At 39.4% G+C, this 19,419-nt stretch overlaps 1 protein-coding gene across 1 annotated transcript in view; it reads left to right on the top strand.

The window, feature by feature from the left end:
- The window catches only part of GRM3 (glutamate metabotropic receptor 3), a 281,695-nt gene that overhangs the window by 230,864 nt on the left and 31,412 nt on the right, over window positions 1–19,419 (top strand). Inside the window, exon 4 of the mRNA XM_072653230.1 lies at window positions 17,630–18,696. Within this exon, the coding sequence (XP_072509331.1) occupies window positions 17,630–18,696 (1,067 nt within the window). The remainder of the gene's footprint in view (window positions 1–17,629; window positions 18,697–19,419) is intronic.

Raw genomic sequence — 19,419 nt, forward strand, 5'->3', positions numbered from 1 at the left:
AATCCTCAACTCATACGTAAATATTAGCTATTATTAACAGTACTTAACGCCTAACTCAGTTTCTTTCTTATGCCTTTATACTCACCTTTTTCCCACCTCCCTTGAACTATCCTAAGGCTCATTCAGGAAACAAGACTCCTCCTGCCAAGCTAAGTTTTCCTAGTATAATAATCTGAGATTGAAGATGCTGGTCCATTTCTCTAGATCAAAGGATCATAGACTTAGATGGTGAAGAGAATTTAGAGGCCATCTATCCGAACCCCCTAGTTCAACTCCCACCTCAGAGATGACAAAATTAAGGCTCACAGAACGTGTATCTTGCACAGGCTCCCACACGTGAGTAGCAGAACATAGGATGTGAACCCAGAACCTTCAAATGCAGGGTTCTTTCCACTGCACCAAGCTGCTTCCAACAGTCATACCACAAACCCCAATGACAACAGTAACAGCATTTATATAGCACTTACTATATGCTAAGCATTGTGCCAAGTGTTTTACAAATATTATCTTATTTAAGGTTCACAACAATCCTGCAAGGTGTTGTTATTATCCTCATTTTACAATTGAGGAAACTGAGGCAAACAGAGGTAAGTAACTTGCCCAAGCCACACAGCTAGGAAGTAACTGAAGAGACAGAATTTGAACTCCTTGACTCCGGCATCAGTGCTCCATCCTATTCTACGGTTACTCTACGTATTATGATTGTAGAATGATTGAAGAGGCCGCCCTCCCTCCAAACTTCTCCCCATTAATAGTATGTCCCTCAACAAGCAATGTCTAAATTTCTGCTGTCAATGATTCATGTGTAGTGCCTGAGGGTACCCTGCCAGTTCAGAGGGTAAATCACCCAGCTAATCTCAGCTCTGAGATTTAAGATATGTTGTGGGCCTACGTCCACTCCAAACCACAGCTTACAAAACCTTACTTAACAATTTTTGTTGTTATTCATTGATTTGAATCTTGTCTGACTCTTCATAATCCCATTTAATGTTATATTGGCAAAGATTCTGGAATGGTTTGCCATTTCCTTTTCCAGCTCACTTTACAGATGGGCATACTGAGGCAAACAGGATTAAGTGACTTGACCAACGTCACACAGCTAGTGTCTGAGGCTGGATTGGAGCTCAGATCCTCCCCACTATAGGCCTGGTATTTTATCCACTAGGCTACCTAAGCATTTACCTTTCAGCTATTAGTTCAGTGCAAAGGTACTCAATGAAATCATGTGACAAGTAGTAAATTTTAAAAAGCAGCAATGAGACATTTCCTTCATAAACCTGAGATAATTGTTGTTCAGTCACTTTCAGTCATGTCCAAGTCTCCATCACCCCCATTTGTGGTTTTCTTGGTAAAGATACTAGAGTGCTTTGCCATTTCCTTTCTCCAGCTCATTTTACTGATGCAGACACTGAGGCAAACAGGGTTAAGTGACTTGCCCAGGGTCACACAACTAGTAAGTGTCTGAGACCTGATTCGAGCTAACAAAGATGAGTCTTCCTGACACTAGGCACAGCACTCCATCCATTGCACAGACTCTCCCACAAATACATATACCCTTATTGGGCAGAGTAGACACACATAGAGAATCATTCAGAGAGACATATTCACACAGGGAACATATTGACAAGTAGTCACATGTGTGGAGGGGCATATCCATAGAGGATGTGTGCCCAGGGCATGACAGCCAAGGGGAAAGTCAAACCTCTCATGTTGAAGGCTACTGACCTCTTTTGTGCTGTCATGCTGCTACTCCAGCCAAGTCTTTTGTAGGCTGATCTCTGCTGTATGCTGCTCCATTAAAAATGTAGGAATTCTCTACCAGGTGCTTCACTGTACTAGGCGAGATGCACAGTCTCTGTTAGACTCAAGGTCACTAGACAGTGCTCTACTCCCATCTTCTGGCTTCAACTGAAGTTTTAGGATCGCTACCTCATTCTCTTTTAATTCAAAGCCAGAAGCTTCTCATAGCCCTTTTGCAAAAAAGCTCCAGTCATAGATCAGGAAACAAACAAACAAACAAAAATTACCTATGAAAAAACATTCTTAGCTTTTTCCCTTATGAAATGAACAACCTTGTTCCCCCAAAGTCTTTGCTACTGGACCTTTCATCTCCCCAGCAAAAGATTTTCAATCCCCGCCCCCCAGAGCCAAGAGACCCATATAGCCAAGTAGCTTCAAGTTCAAATTTTCTTTAATTTAAATTAAACTTACTGGTTGGAGGCAACTGGTGGCTCAGTAGATAGAACACTAGACCTGGAGTCAGGACAACTTGAGTACATATTGATTTGGCCTCAGACACTCACTAGCTGTGTGACCCTGGGCAAGTCACTTAACCTCTGCTTACCTTAATCCATTGGAGAAGAAAATGGCAAACCACTCCAGAGTTTTTGCCAAGGAAACCCAATGAACAGTATTGGCATGCTATGATCCACAGAGTCATTAAGAGTCAGTTCCACAACCAAATAACAACAATTACAAACAGTGGTTAATTGTGCTTGGGAGACAGGGCAGTTCTGTGAGAGATGTAGTTATAACATATGGCAAGTGTTTCTAAAGCTTTCTCATTTAATCTCTGAGGAAATGCTGTACAGCATGTAAGGGTCATTTACCTCTAACTGCCAAACAGTTTTAGGGTCGAATATTCCCCCAAGTATTTCATTTCTTTCACATAGACAAATTAGCAGGAAGAAGGCATAGAGAGGAAACAATCTAGGACAGTGGCGTCAAAGTCAACAGGAACTGGCTGCCACTAGATCATACATATTAACTTAGAAAACCACCAATAAACATTATCTATGTTTTGCTCTACTTTTCTTCATTTTATTAAATATTTCCCAATTTATTTTAATCTGTCGCCTGCCCAGTGGCATACTCCTTCCTTTTCACATGTAGGCAATGGGCTCATCCTTGATCATGTCATAATTGGAGCCCTTTCCCAGTGTCCTTTTTAAAAATGCAGACTTCTGGAAAAAGCACCTTATTAAAGGGAAGTCCTGTGAGAAATTGGAAAAAGTCAATACTCTGGCTTTTGAGGACCTAGGTTTGAACATATATTGCTTCTATTTCTTATTACGTGAGTGTATGATCTTGGGCAAGTCTCAGTTTCTCTGTACCTCAGTTTTCTCCTTTGTAAAATGAGGTTGGAGGTCTCTGAGTTTTTTTCCAACTCTAAATCTATAATCCTTTGACTTTATGGCTAATGAATTTAGAAGAGAATGTGGTTACTGAGTGCCTTGATAGAGGGGAGAGGAAGATATAACACATTTAAATAAAACTAATAATAAAATGATCTTATTCGAAAATCCATAGAACACTTCACGTCTAGCACCTCCCCTATCACCATCACCTCTAGTAAGAAAGACTTGAGCAAATTTATTTATTTTCTCTTCTACTCCCATCATCACATTGCAGGAAAAAGTCTTTTAACAAATATATGTGGTCAAGCAAAACAAATTCCCTCAATCGTTATACACAAAAATAGACATGTCTCGTTCTGCATCCTAAATCCATCACCTGTCTGTAATGGAGAGCATGTTTCATCACTGGTCCTTGAATCATCATTGTATTGATCATATTTCTTGGAGCTTTCAAAGATATTTGTTTTTTCAGTAATGTTATTGTATAAATTGCACTCCTCATCTCTACCTTTTGGTTTCCCTTGCTTCTTTTAAGTCCCAGCTAAAATCTCATCTGCTACAAGACGGCTTTGCTGATCCCTGAATGCTAGCACCTTCCCTCTATTATCTCCAATTTATATTCTCTCTCTCTCTCTCCTCTCTTCTCCCCTCCCTCCCTTCCCTTCCTACTCCTCCTGTATCCCCATGTCTCATCTCCTCTCCCCTCCTCTCTTCCTCTCCCTCCCTCCCTCCTCCCTCTCTCTCTCCCTCTCTCCATATATATATAATATATATAATATAATGCATATAATATATATAATACAATATATATATAATACATATATGTAAATATACCTGTACATACATAAATAGGTTTGCAGATAGTTTTCTTTACGTAGCTTTTCCCATTAAACTGTGGGTTCCCTGAGAACAGCGACTCTCTTTTGCCTATCTTTATTTCCTTAGTGCTTAGCACAGAAGAGCACCTGGCACACAGTAGGCCCTTATAAATGTTTTATTACCTGTCTCCTTAAAGGCAAAAAAGAACAAAAAGAGTAGGTTGGGAGTGCCAGTTTAATACTTTGGCATAGAACCAGTTCTGATGATGATGACATACATGCAGATTGACACATTTGTGGTCAGTTTCTCAAAGTCTTTTTAAAATTCTAAAGCTAGAGTGGTTAGATACCAAGACTATCTTGGGTAAAAGAAATTTTTGGTTTGGTCTTGAAATTTTATCCATGTAGAAAACATCCAGTGTAAAATCTTCCCTCATCGTAACAGGTTAGCAACTAGTGTTTCTAACTTAACATCTTAGGGAAGGATTTCTTAATCTGGGTCCATGGAAAGGTTCAGTAATAGATTCCAAGGTGTTAGTTAACTTGGATAGGAAAAAAATACACCTTTGCTTACACTAACCTCTAACTAAAACAACATTTCCTTCAATTGTGACTTTAAAAAATATTATTCTGAAAATAAGTATTATTCTGGGAATGAGTCCATAGGCTTCCTCAGAATGCTAGAGATTTAACACACACACACACACACACACACACACACACACAGAATACCTGTCTTGATGAGAGGGCTGGTACCATGAAAGGTTAAGAGACTTGCCCATGGACATAGAGCTCATTATGTGTCAGAGGCAACACTTTTACCCAGGAATTCTCTTTCCAAGATCAGCCTTCTATCCACTTTGTCATGCTATCTTTTAGGGTAAAAATATAAGGGAGAAGTAAATGGAAGAGAGGACTCATGCACATGTAGGTAGCTGGTAAGTTTTGCAAGGAAACACTTTTGCCTAAAAGGCTACTCTGTGGCATAAGATTATGAACATATTAAAGTCTTTCTCATACTTCTTCTTGATTCAAATATGGTATTATGGTGTCTGACTCATATGAGTTGGAATGATCCCAGAATCGATTAATTCACATAAATATTTTCTACAACAAAATAATTTGATCTGTGATGGCCATAACATTTATACCAATGGAGATGCAAAATATCAATTATGGCAAATGTTAGTCAAGAGAAGAAAATGAAGCCACTATATTCCACTCAGGTTATTTTAACTCTGTTTTTGTTATATTAAGAATTTGGACAGTTCTAACCTTTTATGGATCAATCAACAAGAATTTATTTGATGCCTACTATGTCCCAGGCACTGTGCTAGATGGTGGGGATACACATTAAAAAAATGAAATAATTACTGCCCTCAAGCAGCTTAACCTCTTATCAAAGGGGTTAACATACACATATCTATATCTATACATATATGTGTGTACAGACACAAAGAGAGAGTAAATAAAAAGAAGAGGAATGGATGGCATGACCTCTCAAGGTCACTTTCAATTATAAAATTCTATAAATTAGCCCTTGTCTGTAAGGACAAAGAATCCTGCTATGGTATGTTACTTAAGAAAGTAGGTGACATGTTAACAATGGAATGGTATGGTTTGGGAGGAGTAATTTATATTCCTTTGTGTTCCCTTGACATGATACTTCAGAAAAAGCTCAAAGAAAAGTATGCATTCCATACAACTCCACAGCAAAGAAATAGAGAATGGAAATTAATTTGGCCTCACCTATTGAAATGGCAGTTTATTCAATTCTAAGCCAGGCTGCTTATCTTCAGAAAGTTCAGCCTCAGAAACTGAATGAAATTGCCACTCTGCCCCTCCTTTTTATAAGAGGAGGAGGGACATTGTTTGCTGAAAGTGGAAAAATCCTATTTTAAAAATTCTTCCTCTCTTACTGTGATTAAACTCCTACAATGATTAATCTTGCTACTACCTTTTTTTTTCCTTCTTCCAAATGTGCTTGTCCATAGTTTGGGCTGTTGACTTATTATTTCTCCACTGAATGGGATTTTTTTTCCAGCCAGTTTCACTTTCTGTTCGAATGGAATTTCATTTTCCAGCTATCACTCAAAGGAGCACATTTCTGCAATATTTAGGGTTTTAACAAAGCAGACAGAGCAGACAAAGGGAATGGAAGTTCGGGGATTCTTTCAAACAATCGTGAACATGGGGTTCTATTCAGCTTTTCTTTGGTGACATTTTCTCTCTTTTTACTTTTTCTCTACAATTTAACAGAATTCTATTTAAAACACATATCCGTATAAACAAAGGTCATCTAATCTATCCTCTTCATTTTATAAAAGAAGAAACTGAGGCCTAAAGAAGTCTAATATATGGATCAAGGTTGCACAGATAATAAGCATGAGAGGGAGGATCTGAATTCATTTTCCTTCACGTTTTGCTATGCTATGCCAGCTATCCCTCTGACTTCAGCACCCACAATTCCCATCCCCACAAGGAACTGACACGTTTTGATGAGAGTTATCAACTCAAACAGCCTCTCTGGCTGCTAATATTCATCCTGGAGATAATCCAAGAGTAGCTATGCATATTTGTGAAAATTCCCATAGTCAGTCACAGTTAACTGTCTACACTGAATCATTATTCTCTCCATGGGTTCCAATCTATATGTCTATATGTCACTTATTTAAAGTCACGTATTTAAAGATAGGAATTTTCTTCTTCACTGGGAAGTGATTGACAGTAAGGAAACACCCAACTGGGCTGACTGCTGTTTCCAAAGACAGGAAAACACCAAGAGTAAGCATGAGTGACAATGGGGAAAAGCAAGGAATGCCTTTGGAAAAAACTGGGTTGGGGTTTTGGAAAAGACAGGCAGTGGTGGGGGGAAGCTTAGTGAGTACAGACACTGGGAGCATCTGCAAAGTTGTTAAGCCTGGCTTTGGAAGCAAGCCAATATTATAAACAATCAATGGCATATACATTGCTTAACACTGATATTATCAGTGGGCCTTCAAAGTAGAGTTCAGAAAGTGACTGCAGGTTGTCAAAAGGCACCACACAAATCCTAAAAATTATCTGGAAGGAAAGATCTCATAAAGCTCAACCTGGAACTTTCCCCAGTGCAACTTAAAAAGAGGGGGAGGACATGATACAAAGATCTATGAGATGTTTGCAATTCAGTCCCAATCTAATCTCCTTTGTTAATGCAAGTACCAAAGTGGCATTCTGAGAACCAAGAATCCATAACTGATCCTCCTCTAGATAAGTGTCTACACATCAAAGTGGGGACAAAAGGACCAAGAAAGGGATTTGGCGTTTTTCGATTCTGTGTTCTCATAATGAACAATTTCCCACAAAGGCCTTTTCACAGACATTCCTGTACTTACGACTTTATTTTTCCTTTATTTTGATCCTTCAAAGGAATTCTTGGCACTGAAAACTTGACCTCATGAGAGGTGCCCACACATTTTAATCAAGGGCTTTTCCTAAACCACTGGGATGTTGTTACTGAAGAACATCCCAAGGTACTCCTGCTCATTTTCCCCAAACTTCCCTTTCTCCCTGGTATGCTACTGCCTGAAATGTACACCTTTTGGGGTTGTCATTTAAGGGGAAAACAAAGTGATTATTTAAAAACAAACTATCTAGAGATGTGTTATTATTATAAATTACCTTTTTGAATTAGATTCAAGTTTATCATGGGATCTAGATACAATAAAATTTAAATAAATCTAGTTTGTCACACAGATATATATCTCTTTTACCTAAATTTTTGAAAAGTGCTTTGACAATATCTCATGTTGTTTGTGGGTAAAAACGGAGAAATATGGACTAGACAGCTGGGTGGATTCAGAATGGTGGTATAGTCACACTCAAAAAGTAGCCATTAATGGTTCAATATCATCTTGGCAGAAAGGATCCCTTGGCTTGCTCTGGGCATCTGTACTTGGTCCTGGGCCATTTACCACTTTTGTCAATGACTTGGATAAAGGCATAGATGGCATGCATATCAAATTTGCAGAGACACAGAGCTCATACAGTGAATGACAGAAAAGACTCAAAAAGATTTTTGACAAATAAATTGAAATGTAATGAAATGTAAAATCTTAACATTTCAGTTCAAAAATCAAGTTCACAAGTTGGAGAGAGGGGAAGAGTAACTAAAAAGCTGTTAAGATGAAAAAGCTAGGGATTTCATTGAACTACAAGCTCAACATGAGTTAATGATGTAATACAGAAGCTCAGGAAGCTAAAACAATGTCAGGCAGCATTAGAAGAGGCAAGAGCTTTCAAATACTCAAGAGGTCTGAGGTATCACTGTACTCTGCTATGGTCAGATGCATCTGGAGTATTATGTTGACAGTTTTGGATACTGTATTTTAGGAAGGACATTGATAAGTTTGAGTGTCCAGAAAAGGATGGTTAAGGGCCTCAAGTTCATAGCATATTTATTGTCTGAAAGACATGGGGATGTTACAGTTTGAAGAAGAAAAGACAAAGAAAAGACAAAAGATAGCTGCCTTGAAATATTTTAAGGATTGTCATATGGAAGAAATTTGTCCTGCTTGACCCCAGAGTCAAGTCAACCTGCATTTATTAAGTGCTTACCATCTGCAATAAGTGAGGAGGGTATAAATTCAAGTGAAAAGAAAGACACTTCTTACCCTCAAGGAGTTTATGTTCTAAAAGGGGAAGACAACAAGTGGGAGCTGAAAAGCAATGAAGGTAGGCTTGGTGGTGAAATACAAACAATGAAGGATAACTGGACCAGGGCCTTCCTCAAAATGGAGATTCCAGGAGAAACTTACCAGTGGAAAGAGAAGGTGAGGAGTGAGGTATGAGGATAATGAGTAGAAACTTAAGAGAGACAACTTAAACTTGGTATGAGGAAGATCTTCCTAAAAATTAGTTTCTCAAAGTAGAGTGTATTACTTCAAGAGGGGACTCAGTTCTTCTGTGCTCAAGGTCATTAACAAAAGGTTTGATGATCATTTCTCAAGCATGCTGCAAAGGGGATCTTCTTTCAGATATGGGTTGGAATAGAGGGCCTCTGAGCTCCCTTGTGAACTCTGAGATTTTGTAATTGGTAGGATATTAGTGATTATATAGTCATAGGAAAAGCTTGAGTTTCAGAGAGGTTGGGACTTGCTCAGGGTCACACAAGTAGGAACTATCAGGCTTGTAATGCCAAACTTTCTTCTACAATAGCCTTGTGGGGTGTATGCATATACATATATATATATATATATATATATATATATATATATATATGGGGGGGTGCATACATATATGGATAAATGGATATATACATACACATACATATGCATGTTCATATATTTGCGTATATGTATATACATATATGATTATTTCCATTTTATAAGCAGAGATACAAAAAAATTTAGTGAGAACCATCTTAGATGGGTAATAATGGGGCCATTTTTTTAAAACTTGGCTTATGATTTCATTAGTATAGAAATCTCCAAGTGAGAAAAATCCCTCTACCAATACAGATTTGCACCTGCTATTTAATTTAAGGCTGATATATCTTACATATATAATTTAACCGATAGTCTTAGGGAGTTGCCCAGAGCATTAGGTTAATTAACTTGCTTAGGGCCACACAACCAGTGTGGGTGAGAGATGAGACTCGAACCCAGATCTTCTTGACCCAAAGTCTAAAATGATACTAACTATCCTGTGAGCAGCCCTGACATTTCTGCACATTTCGCACTCTTTTAAATATGAGCAGCTAGGTGGTGTGATGGATAGATAGATATAGATGGGTGGATAGATAGGTGGATGAATAGATGGATGTGATGGATAAAATGTCCAGCCTGTGATCAGAATGATTCATCTTCCTAGTTCAAATCTGGCCTCAGATACTTTGCCTTAGTTTCTTCATCTGAAAATGATCTAGAGAAGGAAATGGCAAACCACTCCAGTATCTTTGCCAAGAAAACCCCAAATGAGGGTCACAAAAAGTCAGATATGACTGAACAAAAAACAAAATATGAGTACCCTTTTATCATATAGAATTTCCTCAGGGAATAAGTAAGATAGTCCTGTCCTAAGCTCAGGAGATACAAAGAAAGACAAAAAGCAATTTTTGCCCACAAGCAACTCTAATTCCAACGGGAGAGACTTCATGTAAACTGTGCACCAACAACAGTACATGGGAGGTAATCTTCAAAGGAAAGTCCTTGAGGAAGGGGACAATGGAAGCAGAAGAGACTAGCAAAGGCCATTTGCAGAAGGTAGGATTTGAGCTGAATCTTAAAGTAAGACAGGGAAGCTAGGACAGAGAGGTGAGAAGGGAGACCTTTCTAAGCATAGGGGACAGCCCATGCAAAAGTATGGAGACAAGAAATGGAATGTCATGTGTGAGGAACGGCAGGGAAACCTGTGTCACTGGAGTACTCTGAGGGCAGTAGAGTGAAACAAGACTGGAAAGGCAGGAGGCAGTGAATTTTGTTAGAGCATAGGTCATATTCAGGTAGAGCAAATCTGGTGACCCAGTGGGGGACTGGGTGGGGGCAGTATCCTGAAGTCAACGTGAGGGCACCAGATACTGGGAGAAAGACAAATTTTACCTACTTCACTAGGTTGCTTTGGGTTGATTGCAGGTTAATAATAAATGACATTTACTCGAGGCTATAAATTTTGCAAAGTGCTTTTCATACATTCTCTGACATGATTCTCAAGATAATCCTGTGAGAAAAGTGCTACCATTCTTATTGTTGCTGCTCAGTCATTTCAGTCATGTCCAACTCTTTGTGACCCCATTTGGGGTTTTCTTGGCACAATACTAGAGAAGTTTACTTCCTAAAGTTTATTTCCTTCTCTAGTTCATTTTACAGATGCAGAAACTGAGGCAAACAGGGTTAAATGCATTATTCAGAGTAACACAACTAGTAAGTGTCTCAAGTCAGATTTGAACTCATGGAGATGAGTCTTTCTGACTTCAGGCCAGCAATCTATTTACAATGTGCCTGAGGAAACTGACACTCAAGGGTAAAGTGACTTGCCTGGGATCACGCAGCTATATTATGTATCTGAGAAGGAATTCAAACTAAGGTCTTCCTGACTCCTGGTGCATCCTCCTCCATCCACTTATTAGAAGTGCATTGTGAATGTGAGAAATAGATTTATCCATCAGTGAAAAAAGGTCCCCATACAGAGTTTAAACTAAATTCAAAACAGTTCATCTCATTAAGAGCAAGATGAATTTAGTTTGTGACACTGAAGAGAAAATGTAAGTTCTTAAAACTCTGCCCCATGAGTACCTGTCTCTTAATCTGTATAGACACTACACCTGAGATGTCTCAAGTTTTCCCACCTGTTATGCTATGCTACTTAGGAAAAAAACATGAAAGCTGTGCAGCTTTTTCCTTTTATCAGAAGACATTGGAAATTTTTGTAGCACCATCTAGTGAAGTTTAAGGAATTTTGCATAATTGATCTATCTTCTGAAGAGTAATAGCCAAGATTTGCAAGTGTCAGGAAGAAAGCCTCCCTTTCTCACTCTCAAAGAGTTTTCTTTCCTATTCTTAAGAAACTGAAGGGAGGAAGGGTGACTTAAGAACTTTGTATCCTTAACATGCCAGCCAATACTCTTCTGGAAATCAGAGTAGACTGAAGACAAAACTGCTAGGATGGTATATGAAAAATATTCAAAGTGCATCTGAATTGTGTGCTTGGACCAGAAGGATCCTCTTCCAAATCTTACCTGGTTAATTTCAATGCCACGCCCTATTCCTAAAGCAACATACCATCTCACTTAAAATTGTCAGCTGCTGGAAAATGGAGACGTTAGAATTTGTTACCCAGATGGCTTGGAGTACATCCTTTTTGTGTAAGGATGGATATCCTTCAGTGTGGTAAGCAACCAAATGAAGTATTGTTTTGGGGACTCTACAGAAAGAAAAGGAGAAGGAAGGAATAATCTGAATCAGACTTCTTCAGTCTTTCCTTCCCTTCTCTATATTCTAGCATTTTTCTACTAGTAGTACCGCTATCATAAGCAACTGAATTGGAGTCAAAGGACCTGAGTTCAAATCTTAGCTTGCTGCTTAGTTCACTTAAGTGCTCTGGGGCTCAATTTCCTTAGCTATAAAATTAGGAAGTTTGACTAAATGATCTCTAAGGCCCCTTCCAGCACTAGATCTATTTTCACACAATCCTGCAATATAATCCAAGTGCATTATCTAAGATCTTTTAAATAAACAGAACAACAGTCTTACTTATTATAAATAATGTCCTGTAAATACATGTAAAATTAATCACAATAAGTAAAGTGGCCTTCTGAAAATATTCTCATACATTTGTAACTATTTATAACCATTTCTAATTACTCCTGTATGTGATAGTTAATTTCAGAGAAACATGAACAGAAAATTTGGGCTATTTAAATGGCCTCATAAAAATATTAATAAAATTAAAAGACTTTTCCGTAGCAGAGCTACATTTAGAGAGATAGAACTTGATATAGGAGAACAACCAATCAACATACATTTTGAGCATCCACTATATACTTCAATTTGTGCTGGCCAATGGAGATACAAAGACAAAAGTAAAAAGACCCCTGCCCTCAAGTAGTATATGTTCTGTTAATGGAAACATCATATACATTGATATGGATGAAATAAATACAAGGTAACTGAGGGAAGAACTAGCAGGTATAGGGATCAAAAAAAAAGCCCCCTGAAGGAGCCAACTAGGTTGATTAGTGGATAGAGTACTGGGCCTGGAGTCGGGAAGGCTCAAGTTCAAATCCAGCCTCAGACACTAGCTGTGTGATCCTGGAAAAGTCACTTAACTCTATTTGCCCTAATCCACTAAAGAAGGAAATGACAAACCACTCCAGTATCTTTGTTAAGAAAGCCCCATGAACAGTATGGCTTATAACATCCTGAAGTAATGAACAGCAAAGTTTCTTGTGTCATGGTATAACATGAAAGACACAGCAAATTAGAGAAGGTAAATTAGAGAAGGTAGATGGGGAGGAGTGAAGGTGAATGAATTTTGGGATGCAATATAATTATAGGAAAGACATTGCATCCCTTTAACTATAGCCCCTCCCAAATCTTCAGGGTGCTCTCTTGGGGCTTCCAACTAATAAGCATCTAATAAAAGACTAGAGCAGTTTCGCATTAAGTCCCTGAAGAAAATGAATTCCAGAGGAAATAAAGCCTGAGGAAGGTTAGCCTGAATTCACTATGCCAAGAAGAATATACACCCTTAAACTGAGGGTGAAAGAAATTTCTTTCATCTTTATTTTTCCTCCTTCTATCTCCCAAGCTAATTGCAGCAGATTTGAGTACTGGAGTATCTCAACAATGGCATGAACTAGAGAAAAGCAATAAGGGGAGTATGTATGGACCATTAACAGTATTGATTTTTCAGGGAAGCAAAATAAGATCTGATAGTCCCTTTCTAAAACCGTAAACTTTCTGAGAAGTGTTGCTCTTTAAATATCCCTCCACCCAAACACTGGTGTTATTTTTTTTCTGCAGCTTTTGTACTTATGGAGCATTTTTCATATGTGAGGCTGAGCACCTGGGGATGTCTAAGTGTCACCCAGCCCCAGCTGTTAAGCTCAGGTGATAAATAGCTAGTAAGGAAGGCTTCCGTGATTCTGTTCCTAATCAGCAGGTAGATTAATTGTGGCTAGCCAAGGGTTCATTTTTTAAAATTGGTTCCATCCTCCAATCAGCTTGTTCTCTGACATTTGGGAAAGACTTTATTCCCTATAGCTATTGTATTAAAGACCCCTTTAACCCATAACCTTCCCCTGGGTCTTTTAAAGGAAATACTATTTCATCCTGTCTCCTCTACTGACCCAGCTGTCAAAAGCTACTCATTTCCTTCTAAGGATTCCTTACAAAACAGATTCAATGTAATTTGGGAAATAACTGGGTGATATAAAAGGGAACCCAAATGGCTGTTAGTGGCTTCTAAAATATCCATTAGTGCTTATCAATAATGAACCATGATCATGGCAGTAACTGACCTACAATAATAAGAACACTTTACATGTCTCATCTTATTTGACTCCTTGGAAACCTATGTGATAGGTATTGCAGGTAGTACAAAGTGTTCTAAAGTCTTGTTCAGTCATTTTTTCAGTCATGTCAGACCATTTGTGACCCGATTTGGAGTTTTCTTGGCAAAGATATTGGAGTGATTTGCCATTTCCTTCTCCAGCTCATTTTACAGATGAGGAAAGTGAGGCAAAGAAGGTTAAGTAACTTCCCCAGCATCACAGTTAGTAAGTGTCTAAGGCCAGATTTGAACTCAAGAAGGTGCGTCTTCCAAACTCCAGGTCCAGCACTCTATCCACTGTGCCACATAGCCCCAAAAGTCTTAGTGAAGTTTAAGATTGTATTGGCTTAAAACTTTATCACAAATTTGGGGACACACTACAGTTTTATCCTCATTCTCCAGAGAGGGTGGCAGCATGGTACGTTGGATAAAAAGCTGGCCTTGGAGTTAAGAAGATTGGCTTTCAAGCTCTGCCTCTGACATAGATTAGCTGTATAACCCTGCAAAAATCACTGGCCTTCTCAATGCTCCCATGCATCTCTAAAAGTAAATAGGAGACATACACACAATGGCTTGCCATGGTGAGTCTTCATTGGGAAAGGAAGATCCTTAGCTAGAGCTTACCATCCAAAAACATATCAAAAAAATACAGATGAGGAAACTGAGTCTCTGAGAGGTTATGCGCTTTGCCCACAGCCACTATCTACTGTCTAGTAGGTATCAGAGGCAGGATTAGAATTAGGGCCTTTCCTGACTTTCAGTCTGGTATTCTTTCCAATGTACTTTGTACTGAAGAACTGTTAAATGTCTTCCTGTAATCAGATTCTAAAAAGGGACTTTTTTTAATGCAGAAGGGAAAAAGTAAAAGTCATTTTAATTCTTCCTTGTCATTATAGTATTCATTTTTCGCATCCCCATTCTCTTTAACCTCACAACAACCCTTTGAGCTAGGCATCCCAGATACTGTTATTCTTTTTTACAGATGGAGAAACTGAGGAAAATGGAATGTTACCCCCTAGGTTACATAAATTGCAACTATCAGACATAGAATTCAAAGCCAGGCCTAGTGGGCTCTAAGTCCTGCACTCCTAGGCAGTATGGCTCATGTAGGATCACCTAAATGGCACAGGACCTCAAGTCAAGAATATCTAAGTTCAAGTCCAGCCTCAGGTATTTATTAGCTGTGTGATACTGGGCCTGTCACAGCCTCTGTTTGCCTCAGTTTACTCAACTGTAAAACATGGGGATAATAATAGCATCCACCTCACAGGGGGATGGGAGAAGGATTTCCATTTTGGAAGTGACAGAGATGCTTTAGGCAAAAAGATAATACACAGCACTGAATAGTAAGCCCTGCTTTCCTCCTCCTGGCAGTTAGAACTGTCCTGCAGCTCCCTCCTAATCGTCACACACACACACACACACACACACTCACACACACACACACACTCACACACACGCACACACTCACACACACGCACACACACACACACTCACACACACACACACACTCACACACACACACACACACATTCACACACTGCAAATGAACTTACAGTGCCTAGGGTTGCCTTTTCCATTTGAAATGCTGGCATGCTCCCTTGGTGAATTTCATCTTGAAGAAAAGGAAAACATTCTCCTAAGCTTTGGCAGTCTAAAGTGCTACACAGCTGATCACCTGGGGAATCACAGTTCTCATTCTGAGGTTTTAACTATTTCAAAGTAAGACATGAGACCTAGGGATAGCTCTTAATGCATGAAGAGAGCCAACAGAATCAGTGCATCTGAGGGAACCATGAGGGATTTCCAGTTCTTCAGAAGCAAACCCAGGGAGCAAGCTTACCCCTAACTTAAATTCACTGTACAATTGACTCCTGGGAATTGAAGAGATTACCTGGCTGCTGGCCTCCCGCCTCCTACCACTCACAAGTCAGGATAGGTCCTTAAAATGTATATACCAGTAGCAGTATTTGCATTCTCAGCTATGATATTTTTGACAACCACATTTTAACTTTCGGCTCCATCTTGATTTTAGTCCACAGAGACATACATACCATGGCTTACCATGGTCAACAAAGGTGATTTGGCTAAGTCCGTCACCATAAAGGGAAGAAAATAAAAGATTAGTAATTATTAAGTTATAGTACACTCTGGGGCCTTCCTCTCACAGGCTATGTGCTGGACTCTGGATCACTGCTGTCCTATAGAAAACCTGGGTAGCTAAGAGATACTACTGAGTAGAGTATGATCAAGAAGAGATGAGGACTTAATGCAGAGAATGAGAAAGATCATTTATTAAGTGCTGTCCTGTAAAAACAATGTAACCAGGTGGCAGCTTCCATTCTAATAGGAGAAGAAATGCCAGGATGAGGAGAAGGTATCTACATAGGGGCAAGGCAAGGTTGATGATGAGGAACTGGAATAGTCCAGAGGTTAGTTGGAACTGAGAGTAAAGTGGGCAAGGCCAGAGACCCTCATGAAGTACTGATTCTTGCCAGGAGCTCACTAATCAGACAAATAGTAGATATAAATACATAGAAAGGAAACTAGATGATAGATTGATACATAATTAAAGGGAAGAGAGAGAGAGAGAGAAAGAGAGAGAGAGAGAGAGAGAGAGAGAGAGAGAGAGAGGAAGGGAGGAAGGAAGGAAGGAAGATGGGGTATAAGACATATGTGCTTGTTTTCATTGGTGCATGGATAGAGGACACTCCCTCTATCTGCAGGTCAGCTCTGCAATTTACAATATTAGAGAGCTGTCTGGAGAGATTGAGAGGTTAAATGACTTACCCATAGTCAAACAGACAGCGTCAGAGGCAAGTCTTTATCCTAAGTCTTTATAACTGAGGCCTACTTTCTATCCACTATGCCAAGCTGCCTCTGCAGAAGTATTAATAATTATAATTAATAATGTTTTAATATAACACCTACCAAAATACAAACTCATATTGATATATCTCTTTAAAGTTTTGAAGTCCCTTCCTCACAAGTAAGTAGGTGATATAACTATATTTTCCATTTTCTACAAGCAAAAGGCTCAGTAAGGTTTCCTCATTTGTCCAACTCCCCATAGCTATTAAACAGCACAGCCAGAATTTGCACCAAAGTCTCCTGACTCCAAATTCAGGGCCAAAACCAGGATAACTTTCCAGAGCAAGAAATGAATGGTGGAAGCAAGAGAAGAATTCTTCTCAGAACTAAGCAGCACCTTCAGTCAGAAATCTTTCAAAACTATTTATTTATTCGTGCATGTATGCATCCATGCATTCCACAAGAACTTATTAAGTATCTACTAAAAGCCAAGCACTATGTTCATCCTATAAATCTGAATACAAAATAAAATAGCCCCTTCCCTCAGGGAGCTTACATTATACTAGGAGGAAAAAATCATGTATACAGGTGAGTCAATGAAAAAGAGATACTGAATACGCAGAATAAATTTGGTAATTTGTTTGGAATGTGGTCCTGACTCTTAGACTAACACTTTGAACATATAGTTGACTAAAGGTTTGTTTTAGTCTTAGAATCTGTATGCTAACTTATCTTAGGTCTTCTGAAAGATTAATAATGAGTAGTTGAGTAAAAAGGAAAAAAACTAGCTACATCTAAACCATATTCTTTTCTCTTTCAATTTGCATTTCACAGCTCCATTCACCCCAAACAAAGGAATAGATAGCATTGTCAAGTTTGACACTTTCGGAGATGGAATGGGTAGATACAACGTATTCAATTTCCAGGATACTGGTGGCAAATACTCCTACCTGAAGGTTGGTCACTGGGCTGAAACTTTATCATTGGATGTCAATTCAATCCACTGGTCTCGAAATGCCATCCCCACCTCCCAGTGCAGTGATCCTTGTGCTCCTAACGAAATGAAGAATATGCAACCAGGGGATGTCTGCTGCTGGATCTGTATTCCCTGTGAACCCTATGAGTACTTGGCTGATGAGTTCACCTGTGTAGACTGTGGGCCTGGGCAGTGGCCCACCCCTGACCTATCTAGATGTTTTGACCTTCCAGAAGACTACATCAAGTGGGAAGATGCTTGGGCCATAGGTCCTGTCACTATTGCATGTCTGGGGTTTGTGTGTACCTGCATGGTTGTGACAGTCTTCATCAAGCACAACAACACACCTTTGGTCAAAGCATCAGGCCGGGAGCTCTGCTACATCTTACTCTTTGGAGTAGGTCTTTCTTACTGTATGACATTCTTTTTTATCGCTAAGCCGTCCCCCGTCATCTGTACTCTCCGACGCCTGGGTCTAGGCAGCTCCTTTGCAGTATGTTATGCAGCCCTACTGACAAAGACAAACTGCATCGCCCGGATATTTAACGGGGTCAAGAATGGTGCCCAGAGGCCAAAATTCATCAGCCCTAGCTCTCAGGTCTTCATCTGCCTGAGTCTGATCCTGGTACAGATTGTAGTGGTGTCTGTGTGGCTCATCCTAGAGGCCCCAGGCACGCGAAGGTATACCCTACCTGAGAAGCGGGAAACCGTAATCTTAAAATGCAATGTCAAAGATTCCAGTATGCTGATTTCACTTTCCTATGATGTGGTCCTGGTGATCTTATGTACTGTGTACGCCTTCAAAACGCGAAAGTGCCCAGAGAACTTCAATGAAGCCAAGTTCATCGGTTTTACCATGTACACCACCTGTATCATCTGGCTGGCCTTTCTCCCGATCTTCTATGTGACATCAAGCGACTACAGAGTAAGTCTTTTCATGCCTTTTCTGCCCCTTTTCGTGTTTTCTTTACTTTCCTAGCACTTAATTAAGCCAGCACCTTATAGATAACATCCCTCATTCATATCTCCCAGCAAATAGCCCTTCTATTGTGAATGTCACGATGGGTCTTGTACCAGCTCGAATTAGTGTCTTTTCAATAAAAGAACCACCTGGCCCCCAGAGCAGCAGTGTTGCTCTGACAGAACAGGGCAATGCTGCACCGTAGATCTATCAGGATGCCTTGGCTTGTGACTTTAAAGCGAAAGATGCTTGTAATAACATTGTAAAAACAGCAAGGGTCCTGCACACCATCACTTGAAATTCGGATATTTTTTAACTATTCCCTAAAATAGACTCAAAGTCAATGTTTAACTCTTCCATCCTGTTTAAAGTCTTAGTGCATATCATCTTTGGATTTATGAATTTACTTCTATAAAACACTTCTCTATTCCTCACTGCGTGCAATTCATTTCAGTTCAAGAAATACTTCCTTGTAAATGCACCCTCTGTGCTAAGCAAACTCAGCTCCACCAAAAAAAAAAAAAAAAAAAAGGCATTCTACAATCCCAGTGGATTGGCTCTAATGACAGTTTCTCTGGCCCACTGAGAAGGCTCTCAGCCTCTAGAGATCCAATTACCCATCTGTAGGAAGACAAAAACACATCAAAATATTTCTACAACATCCTCTAAGGAGAATGGATTTGAAGG

This window comes from Notamacropus eugenii, chromosome 3 (assembly GCF_028372415.1).
Source record: "Notamacropus eugenii isolate mMacEug1 chromosome 3, mMacEug1.pri_v2, whole genome shotgun sequence".
Lineage (NCBI taxonomy): Eukaryota > Metazoa > Chordata > Mammalia > Diprotodontia > Macropodidae > Notamacropus > Notamacropus eugenii.